This window comes from Mesoplodon mirus (assembly GCF_964341445.2).
Source record: "Mesoplodon mirus genome assembly, chromosome: 10".
NCBI lineage: Eukaryota > Metazoa > Chordata > Mammalia > Artiodactyla > Ziphiidae > Mesoplodon > Mesoplodon mirus.
Window position 1 is genome coordinate 92,675,300 of NC_138986.1, and position 20,704 is coordinate 92,696,003.

The following is a 20,704-nucleotide window of genomic DNA, read 5'->3' on the forward strand; positions in this document are numbered from 1 at the left end:
TAGTCAAAAGCTCAGTTATGAGTGTAATTTTTATTTATGGGGCATTGACTGAAGGTTATACCGCATAGTCATTCCTCTGGATACCCTAAAATCAATCCTTGAGTTAAGGCAGACGGTCAGCACCTGTCCCTCATGGAACCACTGTAATGACCTGGGTTCAGGCATTCATCATGCGTCTCCAGGGAGGGCCTTCTAGGAAACACCTGACACCAAGTTTATGCTGTAGGGACGCTGAGGCAGACAGAACGTGGTTCACCGTAACCCAGATGCTCCTTCTTAGGAGGACTCATAGGAGAAATTTTTTTCCCCTAAGCAGTTACCATGCTCTAAGCATGCAGGTTCCAAATTATGTGACAAATTGCATTGTCCTCACTGCACAGTCTGCTGAGAAGCTCAAAGCCAAATTCATGAACCACCTAAAGCAAACAAATAACGTTCTGATGTTTACTTTCTAAACAATTTTCCCTATGGAGTCATTTGATTTTTAAACAAATATTATTATGGTGAAACATAACATAAAATTAGACATTTTAAAGTGAATGGTGGGGCTTCCCTGGTGGCGCAGTGGTTGAGAGTCCGCCTGCTGTTGCAGGGCACACGGGTTCGTGCCCCGGACCGGGAAGATCCCACATGCCGCGGAGCGGCTAGGCCCGTGAGCCATGGCCGCTGAGCCTGCGCGTCCGGAGCCTGTGCTCCACAACGGGAGAGGCCACAACAATGAGAAGCCCGCGTACCGCAAAAAGGAAAAAAAAAAAAAAAAAAAAAAAAATAAAGTGAATGGTTTAAATCATAAAATGCCAAATATAGAAAAGGAGTGATGGCAATATTCAGTTCAATATCACCTTAATTCTGTTCTTCTAAAATTATTTATTAGTTATAAACCTCTGATGACCTCAGAAAAAGTGAATGATTCAGTAATTGTGTTAGGAAAATTCACAGCATTGCATAACCACCACCTCTATCTAGGTCCCAAACATTTTCACTACTCCAAGAGTCATCTGACCTATCTTTGTTTCATCTTTTCTTCCATTTTTCTTTCAGTTCTTTAAAATAAAATCTTATTGTATTTCACACAAGTCTGTAAACCATCATCACATTTTTTGGGGAATGAGGCAGGATTTTAATAACCAAATTATTAAAAAAAACTTAAGAACCAAGAATGACTCATCTTGCGGAAGATAAATGAAGGAGTGTAAAGAAGCGAGCGTCAATAGGAGCCCTGTGCCAGCAGTGTAGTAAAACAAAGATGGAAGTGAGGCTGCCAAATTGAAAAAAGATCTGTGATTTTTGTGGAAATTGTATCCCTGTAACGTGTGAAACCGTGTGAAAACTGTGGTGATTAGGAGGTGAGATTGTGAAGACTCAGAAGGCTAGACTATTAGAAAAATGACAAGGTAGTGAAATAGAGAAAGAAGAGGCTGTGGGATGAGGGAAAACAAGTTTGGGGCACTATATATTTTTTAAAATGATGGGGCTACTAAGCCAAACATAGTGTAATAGGTGGAAGAAACTTGAATGATGGTCTTGGCTTTGCCACCAGCTACATGGTGTGACCTTGAGCAAGGCACTTCCCATCTCTAGCCTTGGTTTTCTTACCTGTGAAACATACAGCTTAACGAGAGTATGTCTAAGAGCCCTTCCAGCTTTAGTGTTCTATGGTATATTCATGCATGGGAGGAATGTATACAAAAAATGAAAATAGTAAAGCAATTTTGAAAACACAATAATACTTTCATCATAGATGTACTATCATTGTTATTAATATACCCAAAATGCTGATCTTATAATAAGGTTTTTTGATATCATAATGAAAGAAAGGAATGCAGTGAGCATTTAATATCATTCATGTCACCAAAAGGTGGTCTGTTTTATCCAACCAACTTTTAAGTGATTTAAAAGTCAAAATAGTGGTTGTTGTGAATTGTGGTTGATTATCAATGGCCATAAATGCTTTGCTACTTCTTCCATCAAGAGATAAGTTCTATGTTCCCTCCTCTTTAATCAAGATGGACGCTATGGCTGCCTAACCATTAGTATGTGAGGAAGTGACACTGTTTCTGGGCCCTGAGGAGATTGGGGCCTTCCACTTTTTTCTCTTGTGATAATGACTCCTTGAACCCAGCTGCCATGCTGAGAGGAAGCTCAAGCAGCCCCTCAGAGCGGCTGCACAGTGGAGAAATGAGGCCTCCAGCCAACAGTTCTGGCTGACCACTGATTTGTCAGCTGTGTGAGTGAGCCCTCTTGAAAAAAGATCTTCAATACCAGTTGAGACACTCTAGTTGTCACAACATGGGGCAGAGAAGAGCTGTCCCTACTGATCCCTGTCCAAATTTCAGATTTATGGGCAAAATAAGTGATTGTTGTTTTAAGGCACTAGCTTTAAGGGTGATTTGTAATGCAGAAATAGATAACTGTATCATGCGGTTAATATTTAGTCACTGGTAATCATGTAAACCAAATATACTCTGTATAGGTGGTTCTGCTATCATGCCATACATGTTTCTGTGAAAAACCTTGTACTCAGTAAAGTACAGTAAAGTAAATTGCCTACTAATTTCACACAAGGTTTATGAGGAAAATAGGAATGAGGTAGACCACCAAAACCCGTAGAATTTTGTAAAGAGCCCTAACTAAAACAGAAACAATTTTATTAAAAATATCAGCCACAAAAAATCTTCCCTGGCATTTCCACTTAGAATCACAGAGCATCCTTATCAACCTTATATCCTGGGGTTCACGCTTCCTTAAAGACATTTTTACTTATAGTTTCACCAGGGAGCTGTATAAAGTGGGAAGCACAGAGGTGCCTAAAGCCACTATATCTACTACTTCTTGCACTAAAAAAAGACTCTTCTGCAGAATATTCGCTTTTTTTAATAAGGTCTTCATATATTGATAAAGATTTCCTCTTTAACTGTGAGAAAGTTTGACCCTATTGCCTCAAAAGTAAACATTCTTGAAAATTCAGAAGTGAAGCAGGAACCTCAAAAAACTAAAAATAGAATTACCAAATGATCCAGCAATCCCACTTCTGGATATATATCCAGACAAAGCTATAATTTGAAAAGATACATCTACCCCTATGTTCATAGCAGCACTGTTCACAATAGCTAAGACATGGAAACAACCTAAACGTCCATCGACAGATGAATGGATAAAGAAAATGTGGTATATATACACAATGGAATACAACTCAGCCATAAAAAAGAATGAAGTAATGCCATTTGCAGCAACATGGATGGACTTAGAGATTATCATAATAAGTGAAGTAAGTCAGACAAAGACAAATATATGATATCACTTATATGTGGTATCTAAAATATGACGCAAATGAAACTATGTATGAAACAGAAATGGACTCACAGATAGAGAGAACAGACTTGTGGTTGCCAAGGGAGAAGGGGGTCAGGGAGGGATGGATTGGGAGTTTGTGGTTAGCAGATGCAAACTAGTATATATAGAATGGATAAAAAACAAGGTCCTACTGTAGAGCACAGGGAACTATATTCAATATCCTGTGATAAACCATAATGGAAAAGAATATGAGAAAGAAAGTATATATATGTATAACTGAATCACTTTGCTGTACAGCAGAAATTAACACAACATTGCAAATCAACTGTACATCAATTTAAAAAAATAAGTTACTTATTTAAAAAGTAAAAAAAAAATAAAAAAGTGAACTAGGAGGATTTCAATGTTTACTGACATCCTTATTGACCAATTACACGTGTGCTCATTGGCACTAAAGAGACACACATAGCAGAAGAGACAGTATCCGGGGTCAGCCTGTATATAGCGAATAGGAATACAAACACTGATTGTAAGAGCCCAATCCTCTGTTGCCATAGCCCCTTGTCATGGACGTGGGCCTTAGGACCTACCTTGTCCTGACAGACTCTCAGGTTTGATGGCTGTTCTGGGTGGGCAGCGGTTGGTGCTGCTTTGGTTTCAGCTTCTTTCACCAGATCCATCAGGAAAGGGCTGTCAGTGCTCTCTGTGGGACTGGGGATGAGAGCTGAGGAAAAGATGCTGAGGGTGACCACCTCTTTAGAAGAAGGTGGTTCAGTGGACAGCTCTTCTGCTGGAAACAGTGGTGGGACCCAACCTTCTCCTGGGTGGAGGATGACCTTATCACTGGTCTTTGAGATAGTGTCATAGATGGATTCCTCAAAGAGGATGTTGTCATCTAACACAGACTCTGTGGGAAGTAACTCACCAGGTAGACTCTGTCCTGCTCTGTCCACTGTCTCCAGCATGGGTTGACCAAGAGGAAGTTCTGGACTCAGAGTAGCAACCTGAAGAAGGAATTTAGGACAGATGTTGACAAGGGACCTTTCTCTGTATATGAGAAGGGTTATACTCCGTATTTTTTCTTTTCATTTAAATTTAAGCAAATCATTTTGTGGTTGACTTGAATCTATTGTGGATTCTGATGTAGGTTCTGATACAGAAACATGTCGTGAAAGGAAAACATGCATTGATACGGTAGTAAAATACAATCTCTTGGCTGAGTCAGCCTGTATAGGGTTAACTGATATGCAAAATACTTTGAAACGTGTGTCAATCATATTTGAACTTATGAATTTTTTTATTTAAAAAGGGAATAAATCTTAGTGCTTCCATTTATGAACACCGTAGTGACAACTTTTGGCATAAATTAAATGGACATACCTTTAAATGAAATACAAAAGTTATTACTGAATTCATTATTTTTTACTTCCTAAGATATTAATTTATCCTTACAACCCCCATAAATAAATATATAGATAAGACCTTAAGACTTAAGAACAAACTTATAAAGTATCTTTATGTTATATTTATTTCAGAAAGTCAAAGTTAAATAATATATTCTGCTTTAAGTATTTTTCAGTTCACGAACATGTATTTCTTTTATCAAAAAAGGCAATTCCTGACTCTAATTGAAACAGAGCTCTAACTATGTTGAAGGAAATTTTGCATTTAAGGATATTTGAAAAGCAAGTTGTGTTATATTTTATTAATACAGATAGTGGAAGTGGGTAAGCAAGTACTGCCTGTAAAAAAAAGAAACAAATTTTATTTATTTATTTCTTGAGTGTAGTTGATTTACAATGTTGTGTTAGTTTCAGGTGTACAGCAAAGTGAATCAGTTCTACATATACATATATTCATTCTTTTTTAGATTCAGAAAAGAATTATATTTAGCATTGCAGAGGGGATCTTGCTCTGTTCAGTCCTTAAGCTGATTTTTTCTGATGGAAGATTTCGAGGCTTTGTTCCTATTTGAAGAACACAAGGACAGCAAACTCACCTTTGTGATATCAGCGAGGAGAGTGGGCGGCTCCGATTGGGTGTCAGGATGAAGAGCTGGCAAAGACCCAACAATTTCTGTGGGTGAAAAATCACAAGGTTTGAGTGTTTCTTTTTCTTTTTTTCTTTTGTGGTTGGAGCAGTAAAACAGTGAAGGTTGGGAAATGTGGCGATAATCAGTTCTTAAGGAGTGGTAAAACAAATCATCAAGAAATCAGCATCAGATGCACTAGTGGTCATTGATCTGAGTGATCTGCTGAAGGATGGATGCAAGGGATGCATCTTGCAAGTCTATGGGATAAGAACAGTTATTAGGGTGGATTTTTAGGGTGTTTAGTTTTGTTGTACACATTTGGACCAAGCAGGCCAACTGATTGGCTAGGCCAGTGGGGACAAAAATATAACTAAGTTGACAAAGAAAGAAATGGCTAGAATAAATACTGGAACCAAGGACCGAATGTGAGTCCTTGCGAGTCCTACTTCTACCCTGAAGCCCAATTCTCAGATTATCCCAAAGGGTTCAACCAAGAGACCAACCCAGAGTACCAGATGCTCTCAGAGATGAGTCTGAAGTTTTCACTGAACTTTCCTTGTCTAGACATTCAAAAGTGAACCAAGAGGATTTTAATGTTTACTGACAACTTTAGTGACACACCGTACATCTCATCCCAAGGGATCTTTGTAAAGTTTTCCAGAGTTGAGTTTGACTCTCTAAACTACAGAAACAGAACTGACAGAGAATGCCAGTTTCGTGCCATGTCACATTAAAATGGCATTTCTAGTGCTCATCTGTTATGCCAAGAGTACTGGGTGAAGAGTTCCAGGCTCCTGGGTCCCTCAGGCCCCCTCTGAGGACCCTGAGTGAGCCTGATTATCTGTTGATTTCTTTAGATCCACACTCTTCTCTCCCCACTACTCCCTGCCCTGGGAGGTTGACTTATATGGACCATATCCGTGGTTCCTTGCTCCCTGTCTTTGGGATGGCTTAGATCATTAGGCATCCCTTCAGGCCTGGAGGTACTAGTGGGGCCTTGGTGCTTCTAGCCCCAGGGAACTGTCCTAGTCCTCTGGGCATTAGGGGAACCTTTATAAATAGTCCCTTTATGAAACTCTTTGCAAATTATCCTAATTCAAATGTGCCATCTGGAACCTGACCCATTTACAAGATGAGGGAATCTGGGCTGTGCCAGGGGAACAGAACTCTCCTCGGGTTCTTCTCTCCACCTGGGTTCCACTGGGTGACTGTGGTCACGCTGGGCTGAGCTGAGCCTCTTGGCTTCCCTAGAGCTATTTTTGGTGTGAAGTGGTCACGAAAGGCTCCTTGAATGAGACCCAGGGGGCAGTGAGGAAAGACAGAAATGATAACCATCCGTGATTGGCCTGTCACCAAAATGATTGACTCTACAGGACCCAACTTAAAATGACAGTGACTAGGAGACAGTCACACCTCCTCATCTCTCTGTCAGATTGAGGATAAACTCAGACCTATGAAATCACCCACTGACCATCAGTGAACTGAATTGACCCCATATCCAAGGACTGGTCTTCCTCCAGTGCTTTGCTGATCAGCTTTCTGAGGTCTAAAGCTGTGGGGTAGATTTCCATTTGCTTGTCTTCCTCCGTCATTCCATGAAGGTCTCCTTCACTTTCAATTTTGTTGGAATCAAAAGACAGGAGGTCACCTGCAGGGCTTTTTGCTTCTGCCTTGTCTCTCTGAAAGATGGCTGTAAGTTGCATCTCTGTTGAGCTTGACCTGTAGATCGCAGAGGACACATCACATCCAAAGCCATTGTTACATGCCTTATAAGGAGAATCACTACATTGCTACAAAGCTTCAGGACAGCTTCAACCTCTTTCCTGACGGACTTTTAATGAATGTCATACACTTGAAACTAATTTCAGTGTTTGTCAGAAATTTGAAAGGTAGAAAAAGAATTGACATATATTTCAGCTCTGAAATAGAATGTATGATGGGACTGAAATCCAGCTTGAAGAGAGACTATTAACTGGATCAAGTGACCATAAATTTTCACTTCAGGTCTTTGTGAAAAAGTTAATTGTCAAGAGTTGCTGGTATTGATCAGTGTTTTCGTGGTCTTATAAGTGCCAATCAGCAAGAAGGATGAATTGTCTTTTTTTTTTTTTTCCTACAAGTAGCCTCCTGTAGGATATAGCAGGGGGACAACAATATGTACGTGTTTTAGCCAAGTCAAAACTTCAGTTCTCAAGGCTATTTCTTTTCTACTTTTTTGAAGAAGTACTTTTTAATAAAAAAAATACAACACTATATTAAACATAATCTCTTCTTCCCTCAAGTTGCTTTTAAAATAACATCTTAGAAGGAAGATGTGAGAAAGGGAAGTAGTTCATGATTAACTGTATTTGTTACCATATTCATTGAATCAGCGCCTTTACTCATGTAAACATGAAATAGGATCCTCTCTAGCTCTGTCCTCTAGGACCAGGTTTTACCTCTTAGTTTATGTCATAAATCCACACAGAGGGATACAAAAATGTTTTAAAGGCCACAGGAACCGATAATGTGTATTCTTGGCAGTTCTTCGGGTCACACGGGCAGTCAGAGTCTACAGCTGGTTATTTCCCCAATTACAGGAGCCAAGCTAGATATAGTGGGCCCTTTCCCCATTCACACTGACCTGGGAACCACGTGGCAAATTAGTTCCTCTGCTTTATTACAGACTTAGGCGGCTTGCATGCACAGTGTGCATCCAGACTGACAACTTCCCAGCACAAATGACATTTAAGAAATTGTTGAAACATACTTGCATCACAGATATGTGTTTTTATGTTTTTCTTTTGAAAAGCTTTTGAGTTTTATAGAACACACTTCCGCTGATCAGGTCCCTGTTTACCTGCTTCTCCACGTAGTGATTTTGATTTGAGTGTTCTTTTCTACTACTGAGCAATTGATCAAATACTCCCATTTAAATAAGACACCAATAAAAAGACACTGGCTTATCCCAGACTTTATATGTAAAAATAATCTGCAAGAGTTTAGCACATAAATGTGTGTGTGTGGGGAAATGTACTATATTTCAAAACATTAAAAAAAAGTTCAAATTACCCATCTCTTTCTTTCTTCGGTCTTCATTTCATCATACACAACGGGAACATGCAAGGGAGAAAGAATTTTCATGAAATTTTTGAGACATTTGATGAATCAATCACATACAAAAAAAAAGTTTCATTGTCTCACATGTTGGTTCAGAGCTTTGAAGGAAACATATAAACTGCCATCAGACTTTGGATAGAAGTTTTGAGACCCATATGAATCTCAGGAAGTAAACATTATTCTATGATGTTTCTTATTAGGATTTGAGCCTTAGTTCAAAGATTTTAGGTACTTAAACTCTTTGATTTCCTTATATTCCTTTTACAGAGGCTTCAAATATATCCTATACATCTTAGGTTTTCCATGGGGTGCTGGTGCCAGGAAGTTGTTTTAAAAAGTATTTTATAAATGGGTTTCTCATCCCCTTAGTTTATTCCTGAAGGTAATTTATCTGAGACCAGATGCTGGAACTGGAGTTTTGTTGACTGTTTTTAGAAGTGCTTTAGTCAGTAAGCCTTGAGGGGATGGAACAATTCACCATGCAACAGGTTGCAGGAAAAGCAAACACCTGTTTACCGAGTGGGTGGTCTGTTGCAGGCAGTTTACATGCTGCTTCATTTAATCTTTTCAACAACACGATCACCATTTTATAGATAAGGGAAGATGCAGAGAGAGGGAAAGCTGTCAGTGGGAAAGTAGCAGAACCGAGATTCCAACCCTGGCCTGGAAGACCATAAACCTGGACTCATTTTGCCATGCCACCACCTGTTCGTGCCAGAAAAAAAGGCCATTTGGTCACCAGACTGATGACAACATTTTGGACTTCTCTGGTCATATAACGTGGATTTAGTTTAGAAGCTCATCTGTCTTCACTCACTGTAGATTAGTTTGCATTGTCGAGAGTTAAATGCAAATGGAACTATATCATACTCCTTTTTGGGGGGCATCTTTCACTCAACATAATTATTCTGAGATGAATCTATGTTGTTGTGTATTCCAGTAGTTCATTCTTTTGCTGAGTAGCAGTCTATGGTAAGAATATACCACAATTTGTTTATCTATGACTCTGCTGATGGCTATTTGGGTTGTTTCCAGTTCTTGGCTAATACAAATTAAGCTGGAGATCTGTGTACACGTTTTTGAAGGAATATACCCTCCAACTAGATTGAATGATTGTTAATAGTTTCTCATACTTGCTTTAAGAGATGAAGCAATATTTAAAGTGGAACTTTTAATGTTCCTCATAACTGTGTTAATAATAGATGTTCTAACTTCTTCCCAGTTGTGTTACAGGAATCAAATGAGGTCACTGATATAAAAGCATTTGTTTAATCATAGATCGGGTTTTATAAGAGTGAGCTCATAGAAAGAGGGTATCTTGAGACTCCTGGGATTTTAGGTCTTCTGTGGGAGGATCTGGCTCCATGAGAAAGCAATTTCCTTCATAACAAGTTTACCTTACAATATTCTGAGCATTGTTTTTCATGATTAAGAGTTTGCCACACTCATAAGCATATTATTTATTGTATTCGGGGGTCAAAATGTTTTCTGGGAGACTAAGTCTACATAACATAATGGAAATCACTGGGAAAATGTGATCAGATATACTTTAGAAGCATCCTTGACAGAAAGAAGGATAAACTCTTACAGAGAAAAACACATGGAAAGATGCAGTTTTAGAGAATATAATAACTTTAAAATATTTACCTTGCAAAATTTCATCACCTAACATTTTGGTTTCTTCTGAAACAGATTTTTTTTTTATTATTAGTTTTTCATTTATTTGAAGGGAGGCGGTAATGAGCATTTGAACATTCACCGAGAGAACTGTTCCTATCATTTTCTTCAGGTTTAAATTAAAAATTTATTCTTTCACTGCAGTGGTCTATCCAGAAGACCTTGCATCTATGCAGAGTGTTCTCCTATCACCTTTTATTTCTCTCTAATCCATCTGAGTTCACATGGAGTACTGTGGAGCAGCATCTCGAAATAAAGAAAAATGAGTCTGCTTTGGTAAATGTTAAGGGTTTCATCTGTTGTGACTTTCATGTTCCACATGCCCTTCCTCTGGAGTTACACAAATCAGATGGGCCTGATAGCTTCGAGATAAATAAATGGGTGGAGCCCCCCACCTACACAACTGTTCTTTGTGAGCATGTGGGACCCACCCTGTGGACCTTCTTGCTTTAAGACAACAGATGGTGACAGGCCAGGAAGAACTTCGAGAGAGGCCTGTCCTCTCGTTTTACAAATCCCCCTCAGTGCAAGGGATCTCATTCTGCTCACACCAGGGCTGATATACGCCCTGTGGCACAGTTAAAAAAATACCACGTTATGATCCTCCTTGTAGATGTTTTGAATAGTGAGAACTTAAAAGAAAGATGCAAAAGTCTTGCCAAAACTCCTGAACCCACATTGGAATATTGAGATGCTACTGGATATAGGCCTGCTTATGGGAAAGCTGTGGGAACACGATGGAACCCTGCTTTAGCGTGGCACTATTTTATTTCATGTCTTCTATTTAAATATTCAATTTTATCAATTTTGCATGGTAATACATTACTAGGGACCAGACATCAGAATGGTCTAAAAGTACGGTCAGACATCAAAGTGATAAAACAGGTATTCATAGTTCCATCCCCATCCCTGTCTACCCAATTCTCTTACCCCTATAGGTACCACTTTTGATTAGTTTCCCCTGTCTCCCTAGGATCAGCTTGATTTGCTTAAATAATGACGGTATTTAGCATTGGATAGGAAACTAGGCAATTGACATCAAGGTAACGAATTGCTACTTTTTGGGATCTGTCTCTGCTGAGGGATTTTCCTAAGAGGTTCGGTAAATGACATTGCCAAGGACAGCGATGAGCTCTCTGCAGAAAGCCGTGTTTCTGAATCCGGAGGAAGGGAGGAGGTCGGCTCCTGTGTTCCTCCTGAAAAATCACCTAGAATCATGTTCTAGTTAGACAACTCCTTCATCTGAAATGTATTCAGCTTTCAGTATTTGGCGGAGCTAAACAATTGGGGTAAAAGTGACCTTAAAATCCTCATGACATTGCTTTAAAAAGGGGATAGCGAGAAAGAAAGTTAAAAATTGAGAAGAGTCCGATTCTCTTACCGAAATCCTGACACATGGATTTCTTTGAACCCTGGAAGTTTCTTAAATACCTTTTGCATCTGCAGAGAGAAAGAAATATATGAAATACTCTTTGGTTCTACTGGGTCAGACCTTATCTAACTGCAAAAGCCTAAACACTTTTGATGAGTTAGGGGAAAAAAGTGAAAATGGAAAATTGAAGTAACGATGGAGGCCAAACTTTTTGTTCTCATTTATTTCTGAAACCCAGAGGAAAGTGTTTTGCTATTTATTTAAAAGCTGTAATTGGTAGTTCTGACCTGCTTTACTGGTTACTTTACATAAAATATGAAATAATTTTAAGGTGGTATTTGGAAGAAACATTTTTGGCTACAGTATTTTTATTTATACACACAGAGTAATGATCATATTTTCTGAATTGAAGTATATGATTTGGAAAATATCTGTAATGTTAAAGGGATTATTAAAGTCAAACTGGCTGCTGTACCTACATAAAATGGTAGAAGCATACATCAAACTAGTGAATACAACAAACAGGAAGCAGACTCACAGATAGAACACACTAGTGGTTACCACTGGGGAGAGGGAAGGGGGAGGGGCAATGCAGGGGTAAGGGGTTAAGTACAAACTATTAGGTATAAAACAAGCTACAAGGATCCATTGTACAACACAGGGAATATAACCAATATTTTATAATAACTATAAATGGAGTAAAACCTTAAAAAATTGTGAATCACTGTATTGTACACCGGTAACATACCATATTATATAGCAACCATATTTCAACTGAAAAAAAAAAAGAATGTGTAAAAGAAATGGTAGAAGCAAATGCTAATCTTATCAGTTTTGCTCTCAGATTTATGTGGACTTTACGTTTTCTCGATTTCACCTTGCTCATGAGGTGCGTGGTCAGAACAGTTTACAATTGCAGAACTCAGTGGCTCCCAGATCCACGGTGGCCTGGCTTCTGCCTCTGGGCTCCCCCAGCAAGGACGGTCCTCTCCAAACCTAGGGGCGCTTTCCACTCCTTTGCCACAGAGTGCCTGCTCTTCTCGGGTTCTTTTTCCATCTCTCTGGCCACTTTCTCAGTCTCCTTCACTCCACGCTATTTCTGACTTCACCCTCTCCCTCAGCTGTAAGGATCCTGCAGGTCTGCATTCTCAGCCCCTCACCGCACACACGCTCCTATGTATGCAGGAAGCTCTGCTGTGGGTTCTGTGCCAGGCTCTCAGGACACATCACCATGGAAACGGGCTCTGCCCTATCCAGTTCACTTGTGGTGGGCAGGGAGGCAAGAGAGACCACGAGGAAGTGATAGCAGTTAATAGTAAAGCGCTGAAGGCAGGGGCCACCCTGTCCACCTTTCCCTGCACCCACTCCCCTCTGCCTCTCGTTGGGGGATCTTCCACAATCACCTGAGATGCAGCTTGGAGTTCTTCACGTGAAAATCCCAACTTTGCCACCAACTAAATACGCCCAAACCAGAGTGAATCTCTTCCTTCCAGATCTGCCTTTCCATCCCAGGCTCCTTATCTCGGTCAGGGTCACGAACACCCATGGTCTTCCATCCAGAGAGCCCAGCAACCCTACACACCTTCCCTCTGTGCTCCCGCTGTCCAGTCACCAATGCCTGCTAGTCTGAATTCCACATGACTTTTGTTTCTACCACGTTCTTCCTATCCCCATGGCAGGCACACCCTCCCTGTCTCCTCTCTGACACTGATGAATGGTTCTCTGGATGTGTGTAGGGGGAGGGAGGGGAAATGGGTTTTGGGGGTGTGCTGGGGAGGGTGAAGGAAGATGTCCCCTTGACCACACTTTCTTCCCAAGTTAATCATTCCCTATCTGTTGCTCTTGACTAGAAATCCCATGATGGGCTGCAGTGCCTACTGAATAAGGTCCAATTCTTTAGAATGATATTTAAGACCCTCCACAACCTACCCCTCCAAGTACCTTTCCATTTGCACTTCCTGCCATCCTTACCCCCTCGGCCAATGTCGTGTCCTCTGGTCACACTAAACTAACTCCTGTGTCTCCCCAAATATGACACGTACTTCCTCTGGGCTTCTGTGACCTTGTTTTCCCTTTAGCCCCAAATGCAACTTCTCCTACCTTCTGCTCATTGACTGCCTCCCCCACGCCATCATTCAAAGGCAGCTCAAGCATCTTCTCTATTGAAAAGCATTTGTAGCTCCCCCAAGTCAGGCTCCATTATTTCTTCTCCCTACTGTTCTAGAACTTACTGCCATACATCCTGTAAAGCAGTCCTTGAAGGGCAGGTTGTCTCTTCACTGAGATTATGCTTCCTGGGCTCAGGGATTGTGTACTATTTACTCATCTTTATCTCCTTTTCTCCCAGTCTGCAGCAGGTCGTCATCCATGTAGTAGGGACTCAGCAAACTTTGCTTAAGCGAGTTGAGAGCATCTTTTCTTTCTCTAAACTCATCAATATGCCACTGCATTGTCACCGTATCTAAAATTACTGCTGAGTCTACATTATCTATGCCAAGGACTAGAGCAGTGATGCACAAATAATCCCCAAATCACTTACATTGGGCTTTGGAGTGTATCGTGGATTTATTTTTTCCAGCAGACTGATTTACCATCTAAATTATATATATATTAAAAAAATTTTTTACATCTTTATTGGAGTATAATTGCTTTACAATGGTGTGTTAGTTTCTGCTTTATAACAAAGTGAAGCAGTTATACATATACCTATGTTCCCATATCTCTTCCCTCTTGCGTCTCCCTCCCTCCCACCCTCCCTATCCCACCCCTCCAGGCGGTCACAAAGCACCGAGCTGATCTCCCTGTGCTATGCGGCTGCTTCCCACTAGCTATCTACCTTACGTTTGGTAGTGTGTATATGTCCATGCCGCTCTCTCGCTTTGTCCCAGCTTACCCTTCCCCCTCCCCATATCCTCAAGTCCATTCTCTAGTAGGTCTGTGTCTTTATTCCTGTCTTACCCCTAGGTTCATCAGAACCATTTTTTTTTTTTAGATTCCATATATATGTGTTAGCATACGGTATTTGTCTTTCTCTTTCTGACTTACTTCACTCTGTATGACAGACTCTAGGTCTATCCACCTCATTGCAAATAGCTCAGTTTCGTTTCTTTTTATGGCTGAGTAATATTCCATTGTACCAGTATTAAAAGTAGGTTTGTTCCCCGAGTGTGTAACAACTGTAGTGATGAAGGTAGCCCAGCTTTTGGGTGATGAGGAGATGGCTGAACACACCTGAGTTTAAATATCGGTTCTGCTACTTTCTAGCTGCAAGACCTTGAGTTTATTGCTCAATCTCTCTGAATCTTGGTCTTCTTAGCCAAAATGGGATAACAATACGTATATCATAAGGTTGTCATAAGGAATAACTAGTAAGTGCCTGACACGCTGAGCAGAGAGCTGGTAATATTGTTTTATTTATTTACTTAGTCTTTGCCACCTTTACTGGATTCCCAGTTCCTTAAAGCTCGATTTACTTTTACTTCCTCAGTGGGCACATAGCATGGAGGCTGGCAAGGCAGAGCAAGCCTTCCGTCAGTTGTTTTTGACAGACTTCAGGGGGGAAGGACAGGATGAAGGTCCTCATAGAGGTGAGGGGCAGGGGGCCTGGGTAATAAGTTTCCGTGCCTCCACTCCCACCTCACGGTGGGCTTAAGAGAGGTGAGAGAGGAGGCCAGTTTCCGCAGAGCTGATCTTTATTACGGGAGCAGGTGGGAAAGCTCCGTGGATGCCTTGTGACAAATGGCTTTGGGGCCACAAGGCATTTGTGCCCCCAACTGCCATTCCAGTGACAGCACCTGGTGTGGACTGTTTTAAGTGTAAGCTGCAGGTTCTGGAGCTCAAGGTTCAGACCCTTGACTTGTCCATCTTTCTGGTCCAGGATACCAGAGATGCCGTTACACATCCAAAAACAATCCACCACACACAGAACTGCTTCCGGAGAAGCCCTGGCTGCAACGTGCGCAGCAGGGAGCCTCGCAGGGAGAGCGACCCCTAAGCCCCTGCTCCTGTGGACGGGATTGATTGCTCGTGTCCGTGTCCTCTCTGTGAACCTGGCTGTGACTGATTGAGAATCAGCTTTGATTAGGAGGGTGCAGAAGGCATCTAAGGAGGCGATGACAAAGGCCCCCAGTTAATTCTGCTAACTTATCTTCCGGAGACCTTCTGATCATGGAGCGGCTAACCACTAAATTGCTAATTAAGTGCCCAGTTAACCTTATTAATAATGTGAAACGCACAGAGGCCTTCCTGATTCTGCTGGAGTGTATGTTAAAAAAAAAAAAAAAGGCAGCCGTGTGGAGTTCTCCTGGATGTTTGCACAGGAGAAAGCATTCAGACAACAACTAAGCATTCCTTTTGACATTTGTATTAAATTGGTCATTAAGTTTATTGTGGAAATTAAATTACTGCAAAGCACTGGCCATTAATTCCTGATTAGGCCTGAATGGCTGAGCTAATGCAAATGTTGGGCTGTGGTGAGGCTGGCTGGTTATCTCATGGCAGCTGCTGGGTGGTTGGACGGCTCAGGTGCCTGGAAGGGGAACAGATGTGCTGAGAAGAGGGGCTCCAGTGACCATGTAAATGCAACCAGCAAGACTGATGGGATGGTCTCTGGAACAAGATCCAGCATGACATACTCCTCTTTGGTTGATCAATTTTTCAGAGGCTAGAAGAGGCATGTGCATTTGCTGATACAAAAATCCTTTCCCCATGCATATTTATTTGGGAAAAATAGAAAGTATAGCATAGGGGTTCTGGTGCCAGGCTGCCTGGGTCTGAATCTTGCCTCTGCCAGTTAATAGGTATTACACTGTTGGGTGTATTAATTAATCTCCCTGCACCTCAGTATCCTCACTTGTCAAAAAGAGAAATGATTTTACTTTAAGTAGAGAATCCCATAAAAAATCCCGTTAATATACATAAAGCGTTAAGAGCAGTGCTACTATTTTGATACAGAGCATTTTGGACTTGGAAAGGCACTTCGAGGTCATCTTTAGTTTCTAAATGAGGAATCAAGGTCAGGGAAGTGATCCCCAAATTCTCATGGCTAATTCTTGGGCAGAAACAAGACTAAAACTCAGATTTTAAAAAGTTATGATTTCTTTGCATTATTTTACATCAGGTTGTTTTAGGTGCTTAGAAAATTAACAACAGGTCAGTGAAGACAGTCTATGGTCAATTATCCCATTTTAAGATATTCTGACTAGTCTAAGGATTTGTTGAAAAGAATACTTCAAAGAACAAATAGAAAAGTTAACAGGCAATTCTTTAATTCATTCTATCTACTAATCCATGTCTAAGTACTTCTCTGGTTCATAAATATCCCACGCTGATGCTTTCTCTTTGAATTTCACAGAAAAGATTCTTTACATGTTATTGACTGAATGCTGATGCAGGGAGAGGTGGGGGTTGAGAAGGTTTCTGTTATTCATCTCCTCTCCAGCTGAGAGGAGGAAAGCATTGAATTTTCCAAGTATGAGAACTAGGCGACTGTTCCCTGGCCACGCTGAGATGCCTTGGGCACCCAGGCTGTTCATAAATGTAGTTCATGGTTACATCATCTCATGGATGCTTCTAATTTCAATTGCATTTCTACAGACAGTTACTGAGTAGTTAACTGCATCCCAAGCTCTGCATTAGGAGGTAAGCAGCAGAGATGAAAGAAGCAGTTCCTGCCCTTAAGGGGAAGCTCATGCCCTCATGGCAGTGAGTGCGGCCAGAGAGCAGAGAGGAGTGGAGACAATGAAACCATAGACGTGTAAACAAACAATCTCAAGACAAGGTGATAAGTGCTGTGACAACAGTGGGCACCGGGTGTTAGCCCAGAAGAGAGGCACTGAACCCAGAATGCAGAATGTAGAGAGAACATTTCATGACGAAGTTTGTAAAATGCAACTCAGGGAAGGGTATTCCAGACAGAGAAGGCAGCGCATGTAATGACTAAAGGCAAGAAAAGATTTGCAAGCCGTTCGCATTTCTGAAAAGTAGAGTGTAAAGAGGGGAATGGTAAAGTACTGGTGTGAAGTGGAGGCTGGAAAGGAAGGCAGGAGTCTTATCATGGCATATAAACGCCAAGTTCAGCATGACAGTTTGGATTTATCCTGCAGGGAATGAAGAGCTTTTTAAATTAACCAGGAACAGGCAGCTGCGATGATGGTCAGAGATGGAAGAGCCATCTTGGGATAGTGTCTTGATCTAGTGATGGATGATGTGGACCATATAGCTTCTTCCACTTATCACCCATGAAGAATGCCATGCCTTTAAAAAATAACAAGTGCTGGAGAGGGTGTGGAGAGAAGGGAGCCCTTGTGCACTGTTGGCGGGAATGTAAATGGTGCAGCTACTATTAAAACAGTGCAGAGATTCTTCAAAAAATTAAAAATAGAACTATCATATCATCCAGCAATTCCACTTCATTCTAGTTCTGGGGGTTTATCTGAAGAAAATGCAAACACTAATTTGAAAAGATTCATGGTCATTGTAGCATTATTTACAATAACCAGGATATGGAGACAACCTGAGTGTCCACCAATGGATGAATTGATAAAGAAGATGGAATACATCATACACAATGCAATATTATTCAGCCATAAAAAGAATGAAGTCTTGTCACTTCTGACAACATGGATGGATCTCGAGGGCATCATGCTAGGTGAAATAAGTTAGAGAGAGAAAGACAAATACTGAATGATCTCACATATATGTGAAACCTAAAAACAAACCAAAAAACCCCCCGAAACCAAGCTCATAGATACAAAAAATAGATTGGTGACTGTCAGAGGTAGAGATGGGTGGAAGGTAGGAGAAATAGGTGAAGGGGGTCAAAAGGTAAAAAAAAATAAAAAATAAAAAATAAAAAAATGAAAAGAATGCCTGGTCACAGGAAGATAAGCCAAGAGGATTTCTGTGCCGTTGACTCCCAGATCTGAGTCCTGCCTTGGGCTCTGGTTGTGTGAGGTGGGTTCACTCACCTGAAGCTGAGACTTGGCTGCAACCTCCTGGTAATACGGGGACTGGGAGTCGGTGAGCTCTTCCTTGAACTTCTGCTTTGCCAGAGAGATGCTGAACTCCACCTTCTGCTCTAGAGCATCCTCAGCAGCATCAGTGAATTCTACTTCCCTTTCCTGGGTTAGAGTTAAAAAAGAAAAAAAAGAGAAGGGATTCTGTTCATATAAATCACAAGCAGATGGTTACATTGTATCATATATGTTGAGACTGTCTCAGGAAGTGGGTTATGAAGCCTTAAGTGCTTCTAGAATAAAAGTCCTATTCACTAGCAGTGGCCTCTGAATTTCACGGAGTATCAAAGCTCCGATGAATTAATTATGTAGAATCCTTGAGAACTCCATCATTTTATGACTGTGTGCTCTTCCTGAAAGCATTTACAGACACACACACTTATTTACTTTTTACCAATATCCTTTGGTTCATTTAAAAAGCATCTCCTCTACCATCTAGGGTAGAAATCTTTGCCTTCTCTGAACCTTTGCACTAGCAAATGGCATCTGGATTGTTCAGATCCAGATACACTCACAGTGTATCCTATGATACACTCACATAGAAGTGTTTTTTTAATATGGTAATCTTGTCACCCCATATAAAATCTCCTTGAATCCAGTGTGATTCTCGCACTTCATTGAGTCCCTCAAAGCAAAAAACATGAGACCATTTCTGCACAAAAGTCTCAGTGAATATCCATGACAAGGCGGGTCACACCCTCAGCAACCTGTCCTAGCCTATTATTTTGTCTATACATCTGCCGTCTTCAATCATAGCACTTAGGCTACTTTGTTGCCCTTATTTGCACTATAAATTCCTTGAAGGACTGGACTGTGCTCATCTTAGTATCTTTAGTGCATGGTCCATTGTTTGCTGAATGAAAGAATAAATAGAGATGTAGGTGGTGAAAATGATGTTAACGGGAGGATATGATGAATGTGAAATAAAATATCCAGGGGATATTTACAGGAGAAGGAGGGACCTATATCAGACTTTGAAGGAGATGGGACACAGGTAATGTGAGAAAAGAGAGAAGGCAGACTGGAGTTGTCTTAGAAAATTTGCAGTGAATATGCTTAATCTCAATAATTTTTTCCAACAGCAGTTTTCACTGTTGATGAAACAGTATTTTTGAGAAAAACAAAACGTTTAAATTCTTTGTTCATAGCAATAGTTCCATCAAGTCTACAATCATCCAGCCTAAAGCCCAGAGAGAATGGCCAGCAGGGTTCTCATGTCTGAATTTCCATGTAGAGATGGTGAGACTGAACTTCCTGCCTTCACCTTCTGGCTTTGATCTGTGCCTTGGAGGGAGGGTCTCAGGAAGAGGAAAGGGCCAGAGAAGCTTCACAGATGACAGGGAATGGTAGACCTGTAGCAGTGACAGCATAAGGATAAGATCCAGCTTCTGATTTGGGGTCCTTTCCTTATATTACTGCCCTCTTCTGGGTCTGCTGCCTGCCTTGTGCTGCCACAATTCTAACACTGGAGCAAAGGGTGGTGTTTGCCTGCTTCTGCACTGAGGGTCTGCACTCAAAGCTTTTGGAGAGGTTAAGCATGTCTCCCTTTTGATTAGGAGACGCAAACTACTATGTATCAAATAAATAAACAACAAGGATCTATTGTACAGCACGGGGAATATAGCCATTATTTTGTCATAACTCTAAATGGAGTATATAAAACCATTGAACCACTTAGCTGTACACCCGAAACTAATAAAATATTGTAAATCAACTCTACTTCAATTAAAAAGTCCCCTTTTAGCGATAACCAACATTCAATCCCCTAACAGTCCTGCATATGCCCTTTCACTCAGAGTGGTGGCCAGGGTTGCTTTTTGCCAGAAAACACTGTGTTTATTTTTCCCCAGCTTGATATGCAGGATTTCGGTCATTTGGATATTTATCTGGTCTATTCGTGCTGGACATGCCTGGGAAGAAGACCTCTGCCCTTGCTGTCAGTGTGTGATTACACTTCAGTGGAGGAAGGACTTCACTGATGGGTTGACTGATGTATTCATTCATTCATTCACCCATCATGTATTCACTCTAACGCTTGATGAGCACCTGTTAGGCGCTGAGGGGAGAAGGGCCCCTGCCCTCCCGGGGTTAATAACTAAGTTGCAACTTCTCTCGCTTTATCCTAGTGTCCAATCTATTTTCTTTTCCTTTCAGTCCCTCCCCCGGAGGAAGTGAGAACAGTGAATAGAAGGAAGTCACCGACACTTACTTGGG

At 41.0% G+C, this 20,704-nt stretch overlaps 1 protein-coding gene across 2 annotated transcripts in view; it reads right to left on the minus strand.

The window, feature by feature from the left end:
- IMPG1 (interphotoreceptor matrix proteoglycan 1) overlaps positions 1-20,704 on the minus strand; it is a gene marked incomplete at both ends in the record, with an annotated part of 86,793 nt that overhangs the window by 38,369 nt on the left and 27,720 nt on the right. For both annotated transcript variants that reach the window (XM_082634021.1, XM_082634020.1), the window contains 6 exons: positions 4,216-4,298; positions 5,294-5,370; positions 6,798-7,045; positions 8,378-8,398; positions 11,484-11,542; positions 18,443-18,595. In XM_082634021.1, the coding sequence (XP_082490147.1) occupies positions 4,216-4,298; positions 5,294-5,370; positions 6,798-7,045; positions 8,378-8,398; positions 11,484-11,542; positions 18,443-18,595 (641 nt within the window). The remainder of the gene's footprint in view (positions 1-4,215; positions 4,299-5,293; positions 5,371-6,797; positions 7,046-8,377; positions 8,399-11,483; positions 11,543-18,442; positions 18,596-20,704) is intronic.